Raw genomic sequence first — 25,344 nt, 5'->3', positions numbered from 1 at the left:
TCTGTGTTCCAATAAAACTTTATTTATAGACACAGATTTTCAGTTATAAAGTTTTATGTTGTCATACAGTATGTACTTAAGTTATCATACCGCCTATAATTGTATCCTGTATAGTATACTATAAAATAGTGTAATATTCTATGCCATAAATGTTCTTATTTCAGTTCTTTAATCATATAAACACATAAAAATCATGTAGGCATGGTGGCCTGTGCCTGTCATCTCAGCTCGAAGGAAGCTGAGGAAGATGACCACCCTGGGCAACACAGGGAAACCTTGTCTCAAGAAATCAAAATAGTAATAACAAGTTAAGACACAAAAATCATTCTTAAATTACAAGAGGTATCAAAACTGATAGATGAATAAATTTGGACTGTGGGCTATAGTTTGCCACTCATTAATGTATATCTTTAATTAGCTTTAAACGGAGGACCAGAGAGGTGAATGAATTCATCCAAAGTTTTGCAGCAGTTCAGATTAGAACCCGTCTTCATTCCCTAAAAGCCACACAAGAATCATTTACTATGCAAGAATGTCTATTTAAGAACTGCTCGGAAGGCCAAGGGCAAGAACCAAGCTCACACTGCAATAGGATGTTCAATGACAACAGAGGACCTGACTGCAGTGCCTGTCTCCTAGTAACCACAGCCTCTGATGAAAGAGCGCTCTGATTTGTTATTTATAACTTATTTCCCAGTGGAGAAGGCAAGTGATCTGATTACATTTAGTTACAAGAGCCAGGGGAGTCCTGATCTACCATCTTAGGACAGGCACAACCTTACAGTCACAGCTGCCGGGAAATGGGGGAAGCTACGTGCAGTGTGTCCCCAACGCTAACAAGGGTCACCTAAGTCGTCATTGAGGGCTGGACAGATGTAGCAGATGGTGTAAGAGGCGGGAGAGGTGGCCTCCCCCCACCTGCGTGGAGGCTTGAGGAGCCTTGTTACATGTTATTTCTTATTGAGTACCTCAGCTATCCTGCTCCCCCCTTTCTGATTTTGTTAGCAGTACCTGAGGCATCCGGCTCAGAATTACAATTCTGTTGCTGCCAAAGGAGCTCTCTGTTTCCAAAGAAAATAGAATGCTTTTATGTCCATAAAAGAAGTACAGAGTGCCACAAAACCTAACCACAAACAGATCAGGACCAGAAGAGGCCCTGGGCCCCAAGTCAAGGGACTTCGGGAGAGCTAGGCTCAACTGGGAAATTGGGTAGAATTCACAGTCTGTACACCAGGAGCATATTACATAGGGATTGTCTTGTCTTGCTTCCTCACCACCTCTGAGATGCTGGAGCGGCTCCTAAAGTCAGACAGAGAATAGCTCAGAGCTGAAACATGAGCAGATATGAACCACCAACCTGATGAGTCGGGCAGAGCCTTTGTGCCTCCAGTCTATCAGTGCAAACACCCACATGTCCGTTACTGCAAGGCAAGAAAAAAAAAATAACAGAACAGACATTTGTTAACACAATAAGGAACACAAAGAACAGGGTGTGCCACATTGCTGGAGCTATCCAGTGATAAATTCAATGCCATCATGTGGTCCTTAGGTTTAACGGCTTAGTATTCAGAAGTGCAGAAAGGTGAGCAATCTCTCAGCAATGCAGTGTGCTTTGAAATAACAGGCGCCCTACTCCCCTATCATCCATTCAAGAAGTAATGTGGTTTGAGGGGAGGGCTGTCCCTGTTGGTTTTTGTTTGACTATTCCTTGATTTATTTATTTATTTATTTATTTATTTATTTATTTATTTATTTATTTATTTATTTATTTATTTTTAAAACAGGGTGTTACTATATAGCTGAGGCTAGCTTGGAACTTCACCACAGCCTCCCAGGTAGTAAGACCACAAATCCATGCCTACGGATCCTTGATACATGCATAACTTCCCCCTAGGGTCAGAGACTTTAGACACAAATTTCCTTCTCTTGCCATCGTCTTGAAGCAACCAATTCTATCACTACAAAGAAATAAGTTCTGGACCAGGTTTGGTGGTGTTTAATCCTGACACTCAGGAAGCATAGGCAGGCAGATCTTTTATGATTTTGAGACTAGCCTGTTCTACATAGCCTGTTCTACATAGCCAGGTCAGCCAAGGCTATATTATATAGTGAGATCTTCTTTCAAAACCAAAAAGAAAGGAAGTTCTGATATCAACTATGTAAGACTCAGAATTAGTCTACCAAGTCTAAACAAGGATGGAGACCCAGCCTGGCCCACTGACACACAAGGAAACTCCTCAACGTTGCAACATTTTCAACCCATCTGTAATGGTTCCTCCTACATTTGACCCACTAGGTCTAAAACAATGGTCCCCAGGACACCTTGGTAATTTGACAGAATGGATCACAGAACTCAGAAAGCCCATTTACTTATATTTATCATAAAAGATGCAAATAAGGAACAAGATGAAGACATTCATAAGGGGGAGATCTGGTTAGGTCCCAAGGGCAAGAAGCCTCTGTCCCCAGGGGAGGAGGCACACCTCCCTTCTGGTGCTTGGGCTGAGAAGTTATCAGCTGAGAAGTTCCGAAGATCCTGTTTCTTAGGGATGTTCTTACTTTGGCATTACTGACAAATTGAGCCATTAGCCGTGGTGATAAACACTTCACTCCCCAGAGGTCAGAGGTTTCAGCTAAAAGTTCCAAAGTTCTAATCCAGGCTTAGTCTTCCCAGTGATTAGCCTCTGTTCTAAAAGTGCCAGCTTGTGAGAAGGATCATCTCCTTTGTTACTCAGGAATTTCCAAGATTTTAGGAATCAGGTGCAAAACCAAACATGTATCTTCCAAAACTACCCTAGTTTTAAAAGCTTTTTAGATAATGACTGAGACCCACAGCCATTATTGAGTGGTCAAAGGTCAATAGCCCGATGGACTGAGTTAGGACCAATGTCCATTTACTCTCTCAGGACTTTAAAGTTCTGCCTGCCCAAGGCTCTTGCTGCCACTCGGAAAATGAAATTAAATAAATAAATAAAACACAAATAGCAAAAAATTAAAGGGGAATTTTAACATTGAAAAGACAAGAAAACAGATTAAAAGTTAGTTTTCTGATGAGTCATAATTATTAGGGTTCTATTTTCTGAGACAAGGGGAGTATGGGAAAGGAGGTAAGAGTCTAAGTAACTTCCTTCTGGTTACATTGTTACAAGACCAGAAATCTGACCCTGGACCTGACACCATCCTCCCCCTCTCCACAATAGTACCAAAGAACAAAAGGAGACTGCATCAGCCATCTCCTAGAAAATGCAGATTAGCAAAGTTGTTTTAGGAAGGAATAGATATAGAATAGTCCATGTCAGAAAGCAGATCCAAAGAAAATGAATAACAACACTAATAGTCTTTAACCTGCTACTAAAGAGACTTTTCCAGAAACAGCACTAACAAGACTTTCAAAATAAAACCCAAAGCCTCTAAAATCTTGCTTCCATCTTTCTGTTTGTGAAATGTTACATGAAAACAGCAAGCGAAAAAGTTTGGGGCTAGTTTTGCAAGCCAATGAAAATGCTTGTGCAAGTCCAAGGCTTACAGATTTGACCTGAGGGCTGATTATTAAGATTAGTCATTGTTTTCCAAAGGAGTAGAGCAAATCTTGATGCCGTTACAATGTGGTGATATCTTATTTGTGCTTTGATAAACAAAGCTTGCCTGGAGAATCACAGGAAAAAGAAAGCCATTATAAGTAAACAAAGAAGTCAGGCAGTGATAGCACACTTAGCAGGCAGAATCTCTGTGTGTTCAAGGCCAAACTAGGGAACAGAGCCAGGTGTGGTGACACACACCTTTAATTCTAGTTCCAACCATAGAGACCTAGAGGTCTGTACAGACAGACAGAAAGTGACAGAGCTGTGTGGGAAGAGAAAGTGAGGTAGCTGGGCTAAGAGAAGGCAGAAAAGCAAGGCATATAAAGCCTGGGTAGACAGGAAGTTGCACCATTTGGAAGTTGCAGAGTCGGTAAGGTAAGGTTGGCTTGTAGCTTTCCCTATATCCTTGATCTCTCTAAGGCTTTAACCCAAATTTCTGGCTCCATGTTTTTTATTTAATAAGACCATTGAGAAATTCATCTACATTACAATCTTATGCACTCCACCTCTACACTTGGAATCCATACTGACTTTTCTCATGGTTGAAATTCTATATTTCATACTCAAATTACTCATATTTCTTCATTGCATCAAAAGCAATCTTGGGGCAGGAACACTGGGTGATTGTCTGCCGTGGGTAGGGAAAAAGTGTATATATAGAAGAAAGAACCATAGTCCTGTGCCTTCCATTGCCCTAGCCCTCCTGCCCCGGTCCAGGACCCCACAGTCACATCTCTTTTCACTCCACTTTTTATATCCAGTCCTTACACTCTATGGCTTTTGACCAAATGCACTAAAGACTGGTGGCTTCTGCTGATGTGGCTAAGTCCCATTTCTAACTCTTGGCATCCGGAATCAGCCCTTTCCACCTGTGGAATCCTTGCCAGCTCCTAACTATAGTTCCCTCCCCCCCACACTCTTTACTCTTTTAGGGGAGCCCACCACCCAGCTCCCAAGTAGATAAATGGAGACTTATTCTCTCTTATGAATGCCCAGCTTTAGCTTGGCTTGTTTCTAGCCAGATTTTCTTAAATTATCCCCTCTACCTTTTGCCTCTGGGCTTTCACCTTTTTCTATTTCTGTGTATCTTTTCTTTACTTCTTACTCCATGTCTGGCTGTGTGGCTGTGTGGCTGGCCCCAAGCATCGTCCACTCTGTCTCCTTTCTTCACTCCTCCCTCTTCTCTTTTTCTTCTTCTATTTATTCTTTCTGCCTGTCAGCCCCACCTATCTCTCTCCTGCCTAGCTATTGGCCATTCAGCTCTTTATTCAACCAATTAGGAGTTTTAGACAGGCAAAGTAACACAACTTCACAGAGTTAAACAAATGCAACACATCTATCTTTGCATCACTAAACAAATGTTCCACAATATAAATGAATGTAACACATCTTCAACTAATATTCCATATCACCTAACTGAAGAGGAAAAAGAAAGCTTGGGAAAGTCATAAGAGTATGAACTATCCAGCCATCCCCAAGTATCCAACTTGGGCATAGAAGTAGCAAAAGAGGCTAAGCAAGAGATGATCATAAATGATGAGTCTTCTTAAATAACCATCATCATTTGATTTAACCAATTCTTAGATTAGATTGAGTCTATAGAGCATTTGAAAGATAAATACACTCTAAACAAGAGGCTATACCATGTTCATAGATTAGACATCTCAATAGACAAAGATAGCAAACCATTTGTATTTCCAAGATGAAAAACTAATGTACAAAAAAAGATTAAATAATTTGTCCAAGGCAGCTTTTGGTCGGTAAACCTGTGACCCACAGATAAGTAGCCTAGCCCAGAGGCTGTACAACTAGCCTTCTTTTTTGTCTGGATAATGCTCTGTGCTACCTCACAACCTTTCCTCTGTGTGTGTGCCTCCTCCATGATAGAGAAAGAGAGCATCTTATTCACCTTGGTGTCTGCAAGTGTCCCTCAGGTTTCCTAGTAACTTGTCCAATCACTGGGATTTATGTGTCTATCTTCAAAGCATTCTATGCAAGTTAGAACAAAAACATGGCCCCAGACACACAGATTTAATAATGATTCTTAAGAAAAATGGCCTTCTGATTTATTCTCCTTTCCTGGTTTTTGAGTCTTTAAATAATTTAAATGGCAGATCGAGAATTTATTTTTTTTAATACGGTTTTCTAAATAGGAATTTTGAGAACATTTCTCATTATTATATTAGTTGAGAACAAGAATTATGCAATTTATTTCTTTTTTTGTATTAGGGGTGCCTAATAAATATTAAACACTGATGCCATCATTGAAACTGTAAAATTATAAAGAGGAAAGCACAAAGGCCTTTTATTTTTTGGAATAAAATTTATGGTTAAAGAGGGGCAATAAGAGAGGATTTATTTATACCTCTTAGGTTTACAATAGAATACTAAATCTGGTAGACATTTACAGGGCATGTGAATATGAAATGGTTAGCATCACCCAAAATTAGTCTAAGAAACAGTGGTGGAGTGCTCCTCAGTTGGATTGTGGAAGTCTAAATTTCCTGTGCATTTAGTGCCTTGCTATGCTTCAAGGTCTTTGCAATAATATCAATCACCAGTCTTCTCAGGCCTGACCACTTTGGTTACAATAAATCTAAGTGACCTCTTTGGATGCCTAGGATTTTATGGAACTGATGTCCAGAAAAGTCTACAGAGAAAATATCTCCTAAAGACATTCAGTTTTAACACTCAGTAGTCAAAAGAGGGAATAAAACTTGCTGGTACCTTATCCCTGTCTTTGCATCAGCAGCCAAACTGCATGCATTTTTATTATGCCAATTATTATAAGGACAATGCATCCAGCCAACAGGGAGAGATAGGTCTTTTAGATTTCTCCTTTATATAGCCCCTCTGCATTTGCTCCTGATTTCTGTCCACTAAATTCTACACCAGATATCTGTTTGTTAGCTAATGTTGTCCTTTATGTGATTATGGTGGTTTTCAATTCTAGTGTCTGCATATTTCTGCTCCACAAACTCTTTTCAGGAGATACCCTAGCATAAGGAACAATGACATTACACCTGCATAGTTTCTCATCAACTACATTATCTCCAATGATTTGATACAGGTAATTGAAATCCCTTTGTTTATAAATCTATCTTGGATTAAATATTCATGGCACCTATACAGTGGACAAAAATACGAACACGGACTCCACCTCTAATGAAAGTTTAATGGAATCTGCTCAGAGCCGCACTTGTGTGGCCTGAGCTCTGAGCTGTGTTCCAGACACCTCTCCTCTCCACTGTCAGGCTGTTTTTCCCATCCAAACAGCCTCTTTATTCCAAGTCCTCACTTTATCTAAATGGATACAGAGATCTCAGTCCAGGAACAAAGTCCTCTAGAGTTGGATTTAAATGAAATTACCAGGAAAATTTTATTTCTTGACAAATGGAGAGGCATCTTCAGGTAAGAATCATAGGTAAGGTATTGTTGTCTTACATCTCCAAAATAAGGATTCTAGGTGTTTGTCACCTATGCTCACTGTGTGACACATTTTCATTATAGACTTACATTTAAAATGCTTCCAACAAATGTATTTGTTGACAGAGACTCCCTAGCAAGGCAGGGTCTGGGGAGGTGTGAGGATGTGAGGTTTGAATGGACTGAGTAATTTACCTGATGTTTTCTCTTTCACTTACAGGTTGGGAACCAATAACACAAATCCTCAGGTAATGACTTTCTCAAAGCCAATGTGTGGTTTCTCTAGTGGCTTCTTCAAACTGTCACATTAAACAGCATGATTTGCATTTACTCCATGCACATAATGTCACTCAGGCACTGCCCTTTAACATGGGAAGACTTTTTTCTTCATAAATTTCTTTCCCTACTTCTTTCTCCTTTTTGCTTGTTTGTTTGTTTGTTTGTTTGTTTTGTGGGACAGGTAGCTATGGCTGTCCTGGAACTCACTCTGTAGACCAGGCTGGTCTTGAACTCACAGAGATCTGCCTGCCTCTGCCTCCCAAGTGCTGGGATTAAAGGGGTGCACCACCACTGCCCAGCCTCTTCCTACTTTTAAGAGCCATTGTTCATCAGTAAGTACACTATATTGCTATTATTTTAGGAAATGTGATATTAGAATAGAAAGTTCCTACACTTGTAAAAATCAAGCTACATTGTGAAAACTGAGTGTGGTCATGTGCCTAGAGAAAAGTAGTTTTAAAAATAATTATCTTTATTGGCTTCTTGTTTTCCCTTGCCATTTTTAAATAATGGAAATAAAAGCATATTTGGGTGTTGAAAGGCTATTTCAGTTTCTCATACAATGTAAAATGAAAGATGTATCTGTATAGCCTAAAAGCGTAAGAAGGTAAATGACTTCGAATTTCAGGATGTACTTCAATCTCTGAACCAACACAGCACAAACTGTTAAGGTGACTTTTCCTGGTACTAATATATGTGATCAAGCAATTGAATTGTCAATATTTTAACTACATGGCTAAAGCACTTTCCTTGTTGTGAGTAACTTGTGAGCAAAAGCCTTATTTTTTTTCTAAAGCCCCCTTAGCCATAGTCTAAATTAGAATCAGGGAGATAATGATTCTATTTTAGTTCTGGAAATATTAAATTTTTATAGTTACCACTGGGGAGATAGGACACTCCAAAGATAAGATGATTTTTGAAAGGACAGAGGAAATAAATCTCCAGGTACGGTTTGACAGAGGAGGGGTAAGCCCATTGGTATGAATGTGACGATTTCCCATTTGGGTTACAAAATTCATCTCAGCCCATCACTGTCTGTGATTCAGATGCTGTGTTCATGAGATAAGAAAGCATCCTCACCTCGAGGAGTACAGAAACACTAAGAAGGCATGCCCTTCGTGGTCGGAAAGGTGTTTTCATAACACTGGTAAGGAATGAGTACATTGAAAGAGTTGATGTTAACTAACACAGAAATGCCACAAGCATCAATCAGCAAGTGTAAAAATAGATTTTTTTTAAAGAGATATGGGTGTATCACAGTCCCTTGAGGGGGAATAAAAATCAGAAAGAATTAAAGGGGGTGGTAACCCAATTCTTTGTCCAGTTAACAAGGTAACAAGGATAACCTGGCCTAGACTGATGACTCATCAGCACTTACAGAGTGTTGTCCTCCCCAAATGAGACATGGTGACATTTGCATTCTTCTCCAAACATAATTTCAAGTCAAGGTCTTGATAGCATTAATTATGTTTCCATAGTTACATTTCGCCTTCCCAGTCCCATAAAGCACAAGAGAAACCCCCTTGACACAGACATTGGACCTTTCCAGCCCTTCTGCTACTGTTTATCACAGTTTTAGATATCTTTAAAAGGGAGACAACACTTTCTGAGCACTGGGAGACTTAAAGCTGGCTCTTCACTAGCTGTTTGTACTTGTGGGTGTCATTTCATACAGAATCACGATGGCAACCATACATGTGCGGAGGAAACTGGAGATGGATCTGGAATGCTTCGGCCCAAAGGACAAGGACAGTTGCCATCCAGTAGTTTTTGTTCTCTCCCCAAACTCCCCACCATCTCTTCAGAACTGAGTGGTTTCCCCATCTCCCCAGCCATGGCCACAGTAAGTATAGCTTGTCAATTAAACATGAAATGAAACGCGATCTTCCCCCAGCCAACAGCACTGGGGAATTGGATCTCCTGTCGCGTAAGGGCATTACTGAGATGAGACCACAGATGGCTGCTATTGGTAAAAGGAGTATATAATTAAAATGACTTATTTATGGTATTTGTCAAGGACACTGGTGGTGACTGTCCTTTCCTCACAGACTCTGTCTCTTTACCTCCTCAGTCTGACAGTTCTGAGGGAGGGCAAGAGCTACATTCTAATGGTTGTGAATTAGCATGCACTAGGACAGGCCCTCTAAGTGACAGATGAGTGCCACAGATGTGTGAAAAGGACAGGCGGGAGAGAGAGAGAAAAGTTTGCTAGGTCTGGTCTTAGAACAAGGCATTGATCTCAGAAGGAGACAGTTTGGGAAGCTATCAATTAATATATAGACTTTAAAAGAACTCGACAGACCAGGCATGGCAGCCCACATCTTTAATCCCAGCACTCAGGAGGCAGAGGCAGGAGGATCTCTGTGAGTCTGAGGCCAGCCTGGTCTCCGTAGTGAGTTCAGGATAGCCAACACTACACAGAGGGGCCATGTCTCAAAACAAGCAAAAAAAGAAACTGACATTCGAGGTTCTAAGGTGACCTGGAAGCTTCTGGCCTCAGAGAACATTTATTTACTGAATTCAAGTCTTGACCCTCGTGAAAGTGAGGGTTTTGGCAGAAGCTTAGCCAGGGAATAAAAACAGAGTCCCTCTATAGTGCCAAACAAGCCAGGGTTGGAGGCAAGGTCCATGCAGGTGTCCGAAGGAGCTTCTGTCATGGTCAAAAGACACAACTGAAAGCTGGTAAGTGAGGTGAGGTTAAGTTGGAAAAGTGCCAGCTGGGGTGAGAGCTCTCTCTGATTAGGTTGTCCTCCAATAGGATTCTTTAAATCATATTGACATTGTGGCCTCCAAGATAACACCCCACACTCTCCCCATCCTCTGAATGTCTGTGCCACATTGTGGAACCTCAAAGGGTAAGGATTAGCATTAGCAGAAGCACTTCCTTCAAAGGCATGGGCACCTGGACAGTTGCAAAGACAACCAAAAACAGCCTAAGCATTTTGGCAAAGAACAGGAGCACGTGCTGTGTGGTCAGACCCACCACATACCTGAAGCTGCACCTTGTGCACTCTGGCAGGGCCCACTAAGAGCAGTGAGCAAGGAACTAAAACATCTTCTGGAAATGCCACACAGAACATCATGGAAAATCTTCACTGCACCTCTTGGGCACTGAGGTTGGGTGTGCTTTCTCACAGGCAGATCCGTCTCCCTCACACCCTTGTTTCTCTCCCTGGCTCACAGGAGAACAGACAAGGAGCAGAGTTTTCATAAGACCCAAGATGCTCTGCTTCATGGCTGGCTGTGAAGCCTGAAATGGAGTCTCAGCTTGTGCGTTACATCTCCAGGAAGCTGTTCTCTTTCTAAGGAATGGACCGTAGTGGGTAATCCTGGGAGTGCTGTAGGCCTCAGAGGTTATGAAGCCCATACTGTGATATAGTTCAGAAGTTACAGCAAATTCGCCTGGTGCCTAAAATGTTCCAAAGCCCAAAACTGATTTGAGCACTCACGTGACAGGAGGAAAGTCCCATACCTGACCTCATGTTGCAGTAAAAAAACAGGCACACTAAATGTCCTATCAAATGCCTTTGTGTGATAGGCTTAAGATTTATATAAACTGTAACTATTCAAATTCATAACTGAGCCCTGGTCCCAAGGTATCCTACCACCACCACCACCACCACCACACACACACACACACACACACACACACACACACGAGTATACACACATAATATTCCAAAATTTGAAACCCATGACATCCCAAACATTCTGGATGAGGGTCACCCAGCTTGTATATGCATTTTACTTGATAAGATAAAGATAATGTTCTTGGCATCTGTAAGAAATTTCTATGTGGATTATCATTTTAAAATTTACATGTGTGAAAAAATAGACCATCTCTTTTATGTGAAAAAGAGAGAAATTTGTGATTCTATATTGGTATTTGCCTGTAAATAAAGAGATAAATTCTGCAAGGCTTCCTAGGCCACAAAGGCAGGGGTGGGGTAGGGAGACAAATGGGAGGAATCCTTTTTTTTCACAGTACACATTTTGTACTCTGGTTTTCGAGCCGCACAATGTACTGTCTATTTTTAAAAACACACACACACATTTTAAAAATAAAAAAAGCACTCACAGATGTTTGGAAGCCTTGTGTTGGGGAGGCAGGAGGGTGCAGATCTAGAAGCTCCTCTCACTAGCAAAAACAAACAGAGGCCGAGGGAGCTCTTCCCACCTTCCCCAAGGCAGTTCTTTCCCTTTGGAAAAGGCTGTAAAACAAAAGACTCAGACCAGTGCAGCGGAAACACAGTTGATGGAGTGTTAAGGAAGTCCCAGAAGTAGAGAGAATTGATTTTTCTTTAAAAAAAATGAATTTGGATGTATTCCCATTATGTGGCCCAGATGCTAGTGTGTCCTCTGAATAAGGGCAGCATTCATTAAACACACCTTGGGACTTGGCCACAGTTGGGATTCTGAACGCGCCTGTTCCAGGGAGGAGTCTTGGAAGCTTGACCAGTTCTAATCAGCATTTCGGGAGTGCAGCCACCTGGCAAATTATCAGAGCCTCTGAGTCAAAACACTCTCTGAATGTCTTTTGTGTGGCTCTGCTGCTCTTGATGCATGATGCTTTCCGACAGGGCACAGGCTGTCTCTTGGCTGGGAATCCCCCTAGGAAATGGGGGTTGGTTACAGCAACCTGCCCACCTGCTCTATTTCACCTCTCCTGTTTCTCACCTTTTGTCTCAGACTAGAGGTTTTTGTTTGTTTCCTTCCTGACTTCTATGGCAGGCTTGGTGGATGAGATGAGTCAACAACCCCTGATGAAACAGAAAGAGTTGTGACTACCGGGCTCTTACCCAGTCCTGACCAATAGTCTTCCATCCTTGTGGTCCCAGATCCCCATCCTCTCCCACGGCCAGACCCTTCTCTCACACCCAGCTTCGAACACATTCTGGTGACCACTTATTGGCAACAATAAACAAATCCCTGATACAGCTGCAATACTCTCTATAAATCTCATGGTTAAAAAAATGATAACAAGAGATCAGCACTGGGCTCTGCTAGAGGATAGCAAGTGTGTCCTTTGGTGTAAGAAGGCAGAGACTGGTGCACCAGCATAAGGTCTGCTTCATAGATAGGGGGTTCTTGATTTTCTGCCTCTGCATATCCCTCTGATGCATCTTAGGACTCATTAGTGAAATCTGCTATGAACCTTCCATCATGCTCTCTGCCCGTGAACCTGAACTGTAGGGTTTCTATAAATGGGGCATGCCCTATCAATAGCGAAACCTTTACTCTGGCTTCTTCTGGGTTTTTAGCAATGGGGATCCCTAAGCTGAGACTAGGGAGGGAAAGAAGAAAGTCAAGCAAGGTGAGAATGCTCTTTTCCCTAGCTCAAGACCCCACTGCCTCCCACCTAGAGGTCATACATTATGACTCCCGCTCTGTGTTATGAGGAGCCCACCTGAAATGACCACTTAAGACACTTAAGTTTACAGCCAACTGAAAGTCTTATTGGAGCCAGTTAAGATCACACCCAGGTATTCCAGGATCTAGCTAGGTGTTACCCCGAGTGTCCAGAGCACAGGGTTTTGAAGACAAAACCTACATCCTGGCATCTTGCTTGGCAGCTGCAGAGGTGGGGTAAGGAGGTTTGCAGGAGCTAAGAGTGGTTATCTGTAGGAAGTTCTGTACAAAAAAAAAAAAAAAAAAAAAAAAGGCTAAGTTAACTAGGATATCCTGACCTTGGGCTCCGAGACTAGAATGGGTAATTTCCCATGGGATTCTCCAGCAAGGAGGTCAGATTCCAGTTAAACTTGAAATGGCCTCAGCAAGAAGACAAGATGGAGAAATTTTTGCACTGTCTTGCCCTGTCAAAATCACTTGCCCTGAGACCTCATACAAGTACAAACCACTGTGGTTGACCCCATGCCTACATGTTTGTAAATAGTCTTGTATTTGTAACAAAGTCCTCTCGCTCCTGACTCCATGTGTCATACGACGGATGATGGTTGTGACAATGACAGTGATCATCATTCACACAAGTGCCACACATACACCTTCAAATAGGTAAGGATATTGATTGACTGAATCAGATATTGGATACTGGGAGAATGATTGAGCACCTGTTTGAATGTGCATGTTACAAACACTAGAAAACTAGCAAGTGAAGACGGAAACACTCTAAACTGTGCTTTATTGTGTTGAGTACTAATAACCATTATAGACATCTTTTATAGCCATTTATCTAGTTCCCAGGCAGTACAGCATATGAATATCCTTAAGGGTGTGTCTGATTAATTTTATTATAAGTTATATCTGATATGAAAATGAATATTATTCGAGTAAGTCAGGTCATCTTTGTCACACTGGCTAGGAGGGCCTCCAGCTCCCTGCTCCTGGGTACCCCAGAGGTGCAACTGAAAGGTGATGCCAAGTTGAGGGTGGCAGCCAGCAACAGCAACAGGAAATCTGGCTGAGCTCATGGACAGTTTGAACTTGAAAGTGAATCTTGATCCTTCTTAGTCCCAACCTTTCCTATTCACTCCTCCCTCTTCTTGCCAGCCGCTGGTATCTTCCCATCTGTGTTGGGACTTTCCTCCACACCGCACAGACAACTGCACACTGGCGGGCGGGCGGTGTTTCCATGTGGATGGCGACATGCTGCATTTACGTATCACTCATGGTACCCAATGCCCCTTCCCCTTCCTCCCCTTCAACGAGTGGTGTGGGACAGGATGAGAGCAGCTGTCCCACTACTCAATACGGAAACAGGAACGTTTCCATGGTCAGTGAGGTCAGAGGCAGTTGGAGCGTCTCAGTCCTTGGGTTGGAAACTGTTAATCCCACGGATTCGAGGAGAAAGACCACGGACCCAAGCCATGGCCAAATTAATTAAAGCAAATGGTTACTTAAAGCAAGCTTTTTAAAAAATTGTATACACAGGCTCTTTTCCTCTGTCTAAAGGCAGATTCAAGAGATCAGCATTGGACATGGATGAGATAGGGGTTTTTATAGTTCAGGAGTAGGGGGTTTCCAAATGGGGTTGTTGGCAGGCAAATAAGTGGGGGGGGGTCACAGGAGTAGAACACAAGCATAACAAGTTGGTGATAACAACCCCCTGAAAGACGTGGTTGCAAGGTGGTCATAACGAGGTATTCATGACAAGGTGGTTATAACAACAGGTGGTCATAACAACCTTTTGAAACAAAGACATGCTTGACATTCCTGGAACAGGCAGAACAGAACAATTTGTAGTTAAAGTTAAGGTGGGTCGTAGCTCAATCTTTGAGAAATAGAGATTTAATCACAAACAGGAATGAGCCTAGTTTGTTTTTACTTTCAAGTCTAAGATGGAGGCAGGCTTATCAAAATCTTTCTTCTGGGCTATTTAAGCTCTGTGTCTGGGGAAACACTTCTTATTGGTTTGTGGTGCCTCTCACACACACACTGTGGGCCAGTGGCCTCTTTGCCACAGTATACTCCCTGTCCTGTATCTCCAAGAGCAGCTGCTGGGCATGTTTGCTACTTTTTTCTTGCCCTGAGAACCATCTTAGAGGGTTTTTCTTTAAGACACTACTCGGCTCTGGCTCCCAAGGAAAAGTACACATTTCTAGTCTTTATAAAGATAATCTTTCCTTGAAGGTAGGCACATAGATGCACAGAAATCACCTCCAGCTGTGAAACCAGCCCAGGGGCTGGCATGGGGAAGGCTGGCATGGCATGCTTCTCCTGACTCTTCTGCAAACCCAAGGGACCTGCTCTGTGCAAGGCTAGGAAAAGGTGCCATAACTCTGGACCAGCCTGTTTGTTCATATTCTGTAACTGGCACCAAACACCTCAGGATGAAATTTAAAGCCCTGTGGGATCGGGCCACAGGTGCTTTCCATTCTCAGTGTCCACCCCCTGCCCTTCCCAGTGTCTCACCCCTCCATCCAGAATGCCTTTGATGTGAGCCTATTTTCCTCTCTCTGTTCAGACTCTATCTCTGAGTGTGGATGAGTACCTCTGCTCCGAGGGATGTGGCATCAATAATATCCTGCAAAGCTGTCATCCTGGAGGAGGTCATCCCCTTCCCTACTCTGCAGGCCAGGGGGACAGACTCTGCAAAGGACAGTATATACCACTCCTCTTTGAAACCTCCCCCCTCTGTAATGATGCAGAGCCAAGACACAGTAGCACACTCCAGCTACAGTCCTTAACACTGTTCAACTTCCATTGTATTTCTTTGATGGTATAGTGATTTTGCTTTTCACTAGAGGAAATGGTAAAGGCATCCTTTTACAACAAGCCTTCACTGGATTACCAAAAGCAGCCTAATCTAATGAAAATTTTAATTGAGCAGTGATCTTCACACAAAAACAAAAGGAAGCATGAAGATGGCACATGCAGAATCAAAGAGGGGGACATATTAGAGGAACGGGTGCAACCCCATTGTTTCTGTTAGCTTGGTGACTGCAAGTGCCCCCCTTCTCTTCCTCCAGCTCCCCAATCTAGATAAAAGGAGGATGCTAAGTGTCTTTGATTAAGTTTTCTTGATTAAGTTTGGCTCATGGCATCAGAGTTTTATTCCAGCATGGTAAAGACATCATGACAGAGCAAAACAGCCAGGAAGCATGGACTGTGATTTAAAAACAAACAAACAAACAAACAAACCCTGACAGAAGCCCCTCAAGGAGAAAGGGCTGGTTTGTCTCCACTCACCAGGGCAGCACATTGTGGTGCAGAAGTCAAAACATCAGGAGTAGAAGCCGCTGGCCATAACCTGCCCCAAACTGGGAAGCAGAAGCATGACTGCTCATGGTCAGCTCACTTTCTCCTCTTTACACAGCCCAGGATCCCAGCCACTTTTAGTGGGCATTCTTGCCTCGGTTAACACAATTGATATGATCTCTCACAGGCTTGCCTCCCAGGTATTTACAGATCACGCCAAGTAACAGTACCTACACCCAGAATTAAATCAGTATAGTCATTCTAACTTGCTCCAAACTTAGTCCCGTGCTTGGAACACATAAAATTCTGAACACATGCATTTACCAGCCTAGTTCAAATCCGGCCTCTGCCACAAAGCCTTTCTGAGTAATGCAACTTCAATATTCTTTCCTCCCTTTTTTATTTCATGGCACTTTTACCATCCTATGGAATGTCACATATTGTAGCCTATGCATAGTTTTGGAGTGTTAGGCTCCTAATGTAATTAAATTTCATGCCATGTACATGTACATGCTGTGACTGTTAAGCTTTTGAATATGAATAGTGAGATAGTTAATTTTCATAATCAATATGACTCAATTTAGAATCACCTAAGAGACTGAGGTAGACCTTGCAATATGCCTGTGAGGGCTTCCTCAGAGAATATATTGTGATGAAAGACCTTTCCTGAATGTGAATGACACTATCTCATGTGCTGGAGGCCCTGACAGAGTAAGAGGGTAAATAGGAAAGAGCCAACCTCCAACATTCCCCTGTCCACACTTCCTGTTCTGCTCTGTCATGTCTCTCCCCCACAAATATGGGATTAAACAGATAAACAGATATGATCAAACCTCCTGGACCCAGGAGTCAAAATGATAGTTTGTCACAGTGACTACAAAATGGACCCCTCCCCTTTTCTTCATGGGTTTTAATAGCAACTTATTTTTTGTTTTCTGGAAAGTCCCTCACAGATCTCAGTGTACTATAAAGTATCCAGGAAAATAGCCAAGGTTTCTTGGTGACTATCATTGAAATCACTTACTATTGTACTAAGGACAGGAATATGGGGTCCTGCCCGTTTCATCCCCTCCCCTAGATCAAGAGAGGAGATCTCAGTGATGGGAAAAATAGACATTACAGAGTCAGATAATGGGGCAAGAGGCAGAGAACAGAGCAGTGGCCTGTGCTGGACCACATGCTAGAGCTGGCTGACAGGAAATGACACACAGAGACACAACCAGACATACTAAATTCCCAGGACAGTGGCTTAGGAAAACCTGATGTGAAAGTTCTGCCCAGGACTTTACCCAATGAAAACTGGACCTCAAGTCTGAGGTGAATCTGCACATGGATGAGAACAAGGATGACTTCACCAAGAGGGCTGTGTCCAAGACCAATTACCTTTGGCTGAATCATTTACTTCGGCTGTTCTTTTGTCCTCGTTTTTCAGATGTTGCAAAGAAGTCTCTTTGGAAATACCGTCGATGTCCTGGGCAGAGACTGGAGGAGGGCACATTTCAAGTTTCACCGTCCCTTCTCCGATCTGGCTTTTGCTTTACAAGTAGAAAAGGTGACAGCTGGCGACAGCTGGCTCAGTCATTTCCGGTTCCTAATCCCATCTTGCTGGTCTATGCTTCTTTATGGGTGCATGTGTCATTATAATCAAATGTAGAAATTAATGTGTAACTATAAAGGATAAAAGACTTTTTAATGTTACTAAATATTTCTTAGGCTCTAACCAAGTCAGCATCTCTTTATTCCTCCAAGCCTTCTCTGTTAGCATTCAGACCTGCCCCTTGAGGACCTGGCCAATATACAGGCAGTGCCTTGGCCGGCTCTGGGTCCTGACAACCTCAAGCACTCATTGCTACATGGTCTCTCTGCACATGCGTGAAGTCCCCTCATAAAAGGTGGGGCCTCACTGTGAGGCGTTTACCCACCAACCCTACAGTTCCCCAGAGTTTTCTTGAGTGCGAGCAGCAGGAAATATTAGATAGAAGGATTTATTGCGGAGAATCTTGCGGAAATAAACAGATAGAAAATAAAGGATAGCCTCGACAGGGCCATGAACCTATTCCAATGGGCCCCAACTGTCTCTGCCCCGGGGTTTTTATAGAGACGCCAAGGGGTGGAGCAAAAGACCTCCTCCCCCAGCACAGCCAAGTGCAGACCATCTCAGACACCTGCACTCAGGCCCGTGGTCCTAATCATCCTCCATGTGGACCTGCTGGGTAAAGCCACGAGGAACCCGAGAATGGGCTCCCACACCTCACTGCCTTCTCTCTTCTTCTCTTCTTCTCTCCTCGACCCCCCTCCTCCCTTCCTCCCCCTCCCTTCCCCTCCCTTCCTCCCTCTCTCCTCTCCACATGAGCGCTGTCTGCATGGCGTGTCTCTGTCTGTTACCTGACATGGGGCACCTTGGCTCCAGCTCACCAAGGTCTCTCGCCTGCTGTCTTTAAAATATAACATTATGCGGCTTCTCTCCAAATTTCAAGCCCCCAGAAAGATTTACAAGGCAGAAGGAAATCTAGAAACTTTCTGGCTTGCCCGAAATGCAGTGATCCATGTCAGAAGTCATTAGTCACACCTAAATTTCAGTAGCCAGCCAACTGGTCTCTTGCTTCCTTCCCATGTCAAAGTGTGGTGTGAAGCCAGGCACAGTGACGGCAGGCAGGAGAGAACTTTGACCCCCAGGCAGCAGGCTGAGGGCAGGAAGCTTGTCACTGTAGATTCTAGCTTGGTGATGGCATCCAGTCATAGGCCACGGAGAGGGGGACATGGAGGAGCGGGTCCCTTTGCTAAGCCCCAGGAGACAACAGGAAGGGAAGGTGCAGAGAGGCACAGGCAAGGACAGCACCCAGTTCTAAGATTTACTTCTTGCAAGGATGCCTCTAGAGTGGTAGCGCCCGCTCCAGCCTTCCCTTCCCGCTTCATGGTTCTTTTTACCTACTTCAGGGAGGCGCCCAGAGCATTCAGATGGCTGTACAAGGATCCATCATCAAACACTTACTGTTTTCTAGAGAGCGAAAAGACTGCAACCTGCACAGGTAAGAGGACTGTGGTTAGCACACAAAAGGTGGCCTAATGACCTAGAATCTTCATATGCTAAACAGTCGCAATGAAATTCTCAGGTTGCTTCAGGAACAATGTCCAGTCCCTGAAGAGAGAAATGGCTCAGGTTCTCCCAGAGGAGTGGGGTGTTCCCCCCCCCCCGGGGGGGGGGGGGGGCGAGAGCTCTCCTGAGGTCACATTCAGTGTTCACCTACAGAATAAACTTGGCAGATTCCATGCTCTACTGCAGACCACCTGCCAAGTAAGGTGAAACTCCAGGTTTCAGGTGTGCTCATGTTTCCACATTAGATGGGAAGGTCCAACCTCCCATCCCTACGAAGACTCAAGCCGTGATGTAAGGAACTGGCAAATGAGGGGGCCATCTTCCTACTCAACTGGCAGAAATGGAACAATGTTTTGTACTTGCCCTTTTCTTACAGAATCAGCTGAAACTTAGAAACTAGCAAACCTCTCTCATGATCCCTACGTTAGATATTAGAGGACTATAATTCATCAAAAAGGCATCATCCTCCAGCAAGATAAGTTATCACCTAAAACAGGAGTTCAAGGTGCAATACATTCTAAGACCAGGAATAGCCACGTGCGGTAGAAACAGAGCCCAGGATGCAAATTCTTTATGCAAGCGATTTAATAAGGGGGTACCCTCAGGAGACCTCTATAAGAGGGCAAGGAAACAGCACAAGAAGGGAGAAGCGCCAAAGGGGGGAGGTGGTCCCCAGACATCTCAGTGAGATGGGAGGCAGAGCTAGGGAACACACTTAGCTCTTCAGTCTGCCCACCTTCAGTGGAGAGGCAGGGCTTCTCTACTTCCCACCCCAGCCAGTCATTGGCCACCCCCCCCCCAAGGGAAAGTACATCATTTAGTCATTTTGGGGGTTGAAAAGTTGGAAAGTAGGAGTCACAAGGAGCAGGACCCCAAGTAGATGGGGGACTGCCGTGGGATGTTCTGTATGTCAAATGTGTTGCTCTCATTGGTTAATAAATAAAACAGATTGGCCAGTAGCCAGGCAGGAAGTATAGGTGGGACAAGCAGAAAAGAGAATTCTGGGAAGTAGAAGGCTGAGGCAGAGAGAGACGCTGCCAGACGCTGCCATAAAAAGTGAGATGTAAAGTACTGGTAAGCCATGAGCCATGTGGCAACTTATAGATTAATAGAAATGGATTAATTTAAGATATAAGAACAGTTAGCAAGAAACCTGCCACAGCCATACAGTTTATAAGAAATATAAGTCTCTGTGTGTTTACTTGGTTGGGTCTGAGCAGCTGCGGGAGTGGCAGGTGAGAGATTTGTCCTGACCATGGGCCAGGCAGGACTGTAGAAAACGCCTACTACAGGGGACACACTCATCATGTGAGAGCACAAGAGATCTGAGCTAAAACACACAGCCATTCACTGCATAAGCACACAGCCTAGCAGCTGGCTGGCCTAGGACACTGAATACATGTAAATAAGTCACTGCTCTGGGAGCCCTGCTCCATGTCGCCTTCCAGAACCTTCCCCGTCACAAGTCCCCTCTCCTGCCTGTGAGCACATTGTCTTTCTGTCATTCTGTCTGTGTGAGCTTTGCAGTTATTCTGTCCCATCAAAGAGCTAGACAAACAATACAAAGACTGCTAGCCTCTGTCAGTGTTTCTCTTTGAGCCAAATGTTAAAATTTGGAGGAAAAAAAAAAAAGCAGAATAAAGAATGTTCCCTCTTCCCGAGAAGCTGGAGGTCCTCGGGGCACGTTAGTGCCCTGAGTTGTGTAGTAAAGAGCAGAGACTCAGGACCCGGGTGGCCTGAATTACTCAGCCTCTGTTTGTCACTCCCTCACCTCTAAAACAGGAACAAATCTAGTATTGCCACAGAGCACTTTCGTGGGTTAAATGAGGTAATACGAGCAAAGTACTGAGTGAGGTGAGCAGTGGCTAAGGGTGAGCTGACGTGGACCTCTTTAAGACAGGAGCAGGTGGAAAGGGGGCATTGGGAAAACTGAATGTGCACGTGCCTGAGGGAAAGGCATGGGAATGAAATGTGCAGGGGGTGGTTGGAGTTCCATCGGGGAACAGGTTTTGCAAAGTGGACATGTGGGAGGCGAAACTACAAGGATTGTTTGGGGCTGGACTTGAAAAATGACTGCGTTAGTTGGCAGCAGTTCAGGGTGAGCCATTTTGAAGTTCAGAGACGAAACAGGGGGGTGTATAGAATGAGACAGGCTGGTGTCGCTGAGAGAACTAATGTGCTGCTGTGGAGACTGAAGCTATAGCCCAAGCAGGAAGATCACACTGTCCTGCAACACCCTCACATTGCAGGCTGAGAGGGAAGCCAGCGGGCTGTCCCCCATACTCACAAGAGGACATAAACATCAGAGGCCAGGTTGCTCATTCCCTTGTTGAATTCCCTGGCCCCGCCCACATTGCAGTTTATGCAACCTGAGCCAGCGCGAGCAGGAGAAAGCTCTAGCTGCCGTTCTGGCCGACGTCCTGTGGACTGCAGGAGCAGCTGAGAAGGCTGTCGTCTGTTTTGTCACCAGAGACATCAATAGCACTCCGATTCTTGACTACTCCAGCAACAATTTCCTTGAGAGGGTAAGTGCACTCCAGCCATTGTGTTAGCTAAAGAGCCGGTGGAGCTTGAGTGTGCACATGGGTGTGGAAGCCCAGCCCCACTGAGGACCTGAACGAGCCAAAGATACCTTCAGAGGATGCAGTCACCAAGGGCTGTAAGTGACTGGTGGCCAAAATGGCGAATTCCTCCTAAAGTTCCCTTGAAGCAAGAATCTACTGCATTTGGTCTGGTGGACTTTAGGATATCTCAGTGGTAAAATGTTCTGCAAAGCCCTGAGTATGATGCATACCAACAAAAAGAAAAGAAAAATCCACCTCTGAAATCAGCATTAGCTGCATTTCTCTATCTGTTACCATAAAGACAGTTAAACTCTATCAGGGGAAAAAAAACCTGCTCATAGTTTTTTTATTTGAGATATTATAGTGACTCAAAATTGAGGGATATAACAGGGATGCCATCACCACCCAGCTTTATCATGTATGTTTTATGTGGCCTTGTGTTTGATGTCAGTTTTCCACAATGTGATTTTATAATGAAACAAAAACCTCCCTTTAGGTAATAACAGTGAAATGATATCTCTTAGAGAGGGATGCCTTTCATCTTCCTTTTCATTTTATCTTCAATTCCCGATCTATAGCTCCAGCTGTTTGAATTTTCAGAGAAAGAAGCCGCTGAGAAATTCATCTATGATCATTTACAATGTGTAAGTGTTTAAATGTTGAGGTAATCCCTTTATGTGGAACTGATCTTACCTAGATCTTCATTCTTTTAAAAAGCATATTTCTAATGGTGCTTGTTAAGAAAACCAGGTCATTTTGAGGGCTAAGGAAGGGCAGAACAGGAGACAGACAAGCCTGCCTTTCCCTCCTCACAGCCTGGACAGAGGCCAGATCACACAGAAGCCACTCATGGACGCCTCTGTCCTTCAGCTAATCAATCCTAGAAAACAGCACCTTTCAGGCCAGATACCAGGATTTCTTTGAAGGGGAGGAAAATGTTAAAGCAGGCTCACCTCATCTCGTGAATAACAAACAAAAGTGGAGGCAAACTAAGCTGTGTCAAAGACGTGTCACATTGACTTCAAGTGAGAGACTTAGGGCCTTGCAAGGCAGCTTCTGTTCACCTCTTCTGAGCACCTTCACAACATCCACCACTGCACTGCCTCTTCTCCAGCCTGGGTAAAGAGGGGACAAAGTAGTGGATAAGAATGGCAGAAAAGTGGGAGGTGGTATTTAAAGGCTTTTCTATAGAGGAGAAGAAAACAAAACAGGATTTTCTAAAGAATTAAAGACCTCCAGTGTAAGCAGCGGATAATTAGCAGGCTAACCATGAAGCCAAGCGCTGCAGAGTACATGGGCAGAACAGAGATTTATAAAAACCCCTTGCAAAGGCAATAGAGGCACAGAACTAAGGCATGGGTACTTACATCCACACTGTAGATTATCTTGGTTAAACTAATGGAGACAGGGTTTTGGTCAGGAATCTGAGCTGAGGCTACAAACAGGTTCCCCCATCCAAAACTAAGAATTGGGCAGGCATGATTAGAAAATGTCTTAAGTCCATGAGGACTATGCTGTGCTGGTGGGGAGGCATAAGGGCCACCCGAGCCAGCCAACCCAAGCTGGCTAAGGAGGACCAGGCACGATTTCCTGAGTGAGGGGAGCATCCCTTCCAGGCAGGACCAGAGAAACCTTCTGGCTACAACACTGTAATCAACAGACCTTATTCAAAGTCTACTTACTATCAATTGCATCTGTCCTGCACCCCGTTTTATTTAGACAGAGGTTTCAACGTAGAGCTCTGAGGGCTGCTTGTGGGCAGGAGGACTACTGCTGTCAGGTGACCCCCCCCACCCCACCTCCTCAGTCAAGTGAAATGCTGAGGTCCTAGGCCCCTTCCTCCTGCCCTGCAAAAACACAGATTGAAGTTCCCAGGAATGCGATCTTGATTGAAAATGTAGTCATTTAAAGATGTGGTTGAGTTCGCAAGAGGTCAGACTGCATCAGGTGAGCTGGAATTCAATAGCTGATAGTTTGTAAAAAGGGGAAATCTGCGGGCTGTTTCATGGGAAGCATGCCATGAGACATAGCTAAAATGGAGAGAGGTCTGGGTAATAGGCCTGCGATCCAACGAGTGCCAATGGCTTCAGCAAGCAATGCCTGAAGATTCAGGAAGGACCCTGTCCCAGGGCCTTCAGAGAAAGTACTGCCTGACTCTGAACCTTGGTTTCAAACTTCCAGTTCCCAGAATTGTTAGGCTATGGATTCCTATTATTTTAGGACATTCGATTTTCTGATAAAGTGTGAAAGCTACCCTAGGAAATCAAATACATCGTCTCATATGAGCAGAGTGCCAGCCTGCTTAGTGGTACAGGCATCTGAATCTGTACATGTCAAAAAAAAACAATCGGGAAATTTCACAACAGAATTGTGGAATCAAAATTCGTCCCAGAAAAGACGGCAACCCTGAACTTACATTCTTTTACGTCTTCAGTTAACTGACAGGCTGCTAATCCCAACAGATATGCTGACAGGGTGATGGAGAGTCACACCTGGTAAAAGGGACTTGGCAGATGTGACTCGGAATCTTGAGATGGGGGAGGACACTGGATTGCACTGTGTGCCTAATTAACCAGTGTCATTACCAATGGGAAGAAGGAGGTAGGAAAGCTAGGGAGGCATAAGAATAGAGAAAAGACTAGGTGGTGGGCCATGAAGAAGAGATGAGGACAGATTCTTAAAGTTGGAGAAAGCCACACTCCAGGGGTTAGACTAGGAACTCCATTAGAACCGCTGTGCCCATGCTGGGTTTGGAGCCTTAGATAATCATTCAGTGTTGTTTTCAGCCACCAAGTCTGTGGTATTGTTGTAGCAGCAATGAGGTAACTAATACACAACAGCTTTCCAGTTAGCCTCAGGCCCCACACTTCCCATATCTCTTATACCCCAAAGAACACTCATTTGAAGTCCTGTCTTTTGCCTATGTCTCTGGAACCCGTTCTCAGGCCTGAGGGTTCTGTATTCTACCAAGATACAGATATAAATGTAGACACGCTAATGCATGAAGAAAACGAAATGTGTCCTGTCAAAAGCCTTCCTGTTGCTGTGCCTTCAAAGGAGGCTTTAGGCCTGGACACCTGGAAGGCCAGCAAAGGGGCTGCTTTGCAGTGAGGAGAAAGCTGACAGAAAGCTAAGATAAGGCTAGCCCTGGAGAGGATTGATTTGATCAGACAGTTTCAATATGATCCATGGAGTCACAAATTACCTTTTCAAAGTTCTAGGTAGAACAGCCTTAAAGAGGGACAGAGTCTATGGACTCAGAATGTTCCAAGAACCAAGATGTGTACCGTACATTATTCCATTTAACCTTTGCAACAGATCCCAGGGGTTGGGGGAAGAGAATGTAGTAGTTGTGAAAGTTGCAGATAAAACTGAAGAAGCTGATGAAGAAACCTGTCTTTGTTCACTTGTCAATGCCAAAGCTCTTTCTGTGAGTCCCCTGCTTCTTCTGAACTCAGTGAGGTACCCGACATATTCCGTGAGGTAGAAAAGACATATTCAGCAAAGCAGGTCAGCGCAGTGTGGCACCAAGGGTCCTGCTAGGGAACAGACTCCATCTTAGCCAGGATTTAAAGAGGACCACTAAACAGAAGGGGAAGAAGGAAAGGCTAAGTTGAAGACCAAGAGAATGTTGGCCCATGGGTGGCCTTCGAGTGAAGAAGAAGGGAGTGACTGGGAAGAAGAGAACCTCCGCTCTTCCAGTCACTAGGAAAGGGGCGGGCTTTTCTTAGACCTTGAAGTC

At 44.0% G+C, this 25,344-nt stretch overlaps 1 protein-coding gene across 1 annotated transcript in view; it reads left to right on the top strand.

Moving 5' to 3' along the window:
• Nucleotides 1-6,888: 6,888 nt before the first annotated feature.
• Mindy4b (MINDY family member 4B) overlaps nucleotides 6,889-25,344 on the top strand; it is a 35,751-nt gene continuing 17,295 nt past the window's right edge. The window contains exons 1-7 of the mRNA XM_076573765.1: nucleotides 6,889-6,995; nucleotides 7,222-7,255; nucleotides 8,962-9,129; nucleotides 17,374-17,493; nucleotides 18,879-18,970; nucleotides 21,398-21,563; nucleotides 22,181-22,246. Of these exons, the coding sequence (XP_076429880.1) occupies nucleotides 6,889-6,995; nucleotides 7,222-7,255; nucleotides 8,962-9,129; nucleotides 17,374-17,493; nucleotides 18,879-18,970; nucleotides 21,398-21,563; nucleotides 22,181-22,246 (753 nt within the window). The remainder of the gene's footprint in view (nucleotides 6,996-7,221; nucleotides 7,256-8,961; nucleotides 9,130-17,373; nucleotides 17,494-18,878; nucleotides 18,971-21,397; nucleotides 21,564-22,180; nucleotides 22,247-25,344) is intronic.

Source organism: Peromyscus maniculatus, chromosome 6 (assembly GCF_049852395.1).
Source record: "Peromyscus maniculatus bairdii isolate BWxNUB_F1_BW_parent chromosome 6, HU_Pman_BW_mat_3.1, whole genome shotgun sequence".
In the NCBI taxonomy this organism is placed as follows: Eukaryota; Metazoa; Chordata; class Mammalia; order Rodentia; family Cricetidae; genus Peromyscus; species Peromyscus maniculatus.
This window is presented reverse-complemented; position numbering and strand designations above follow the sequence as displayed.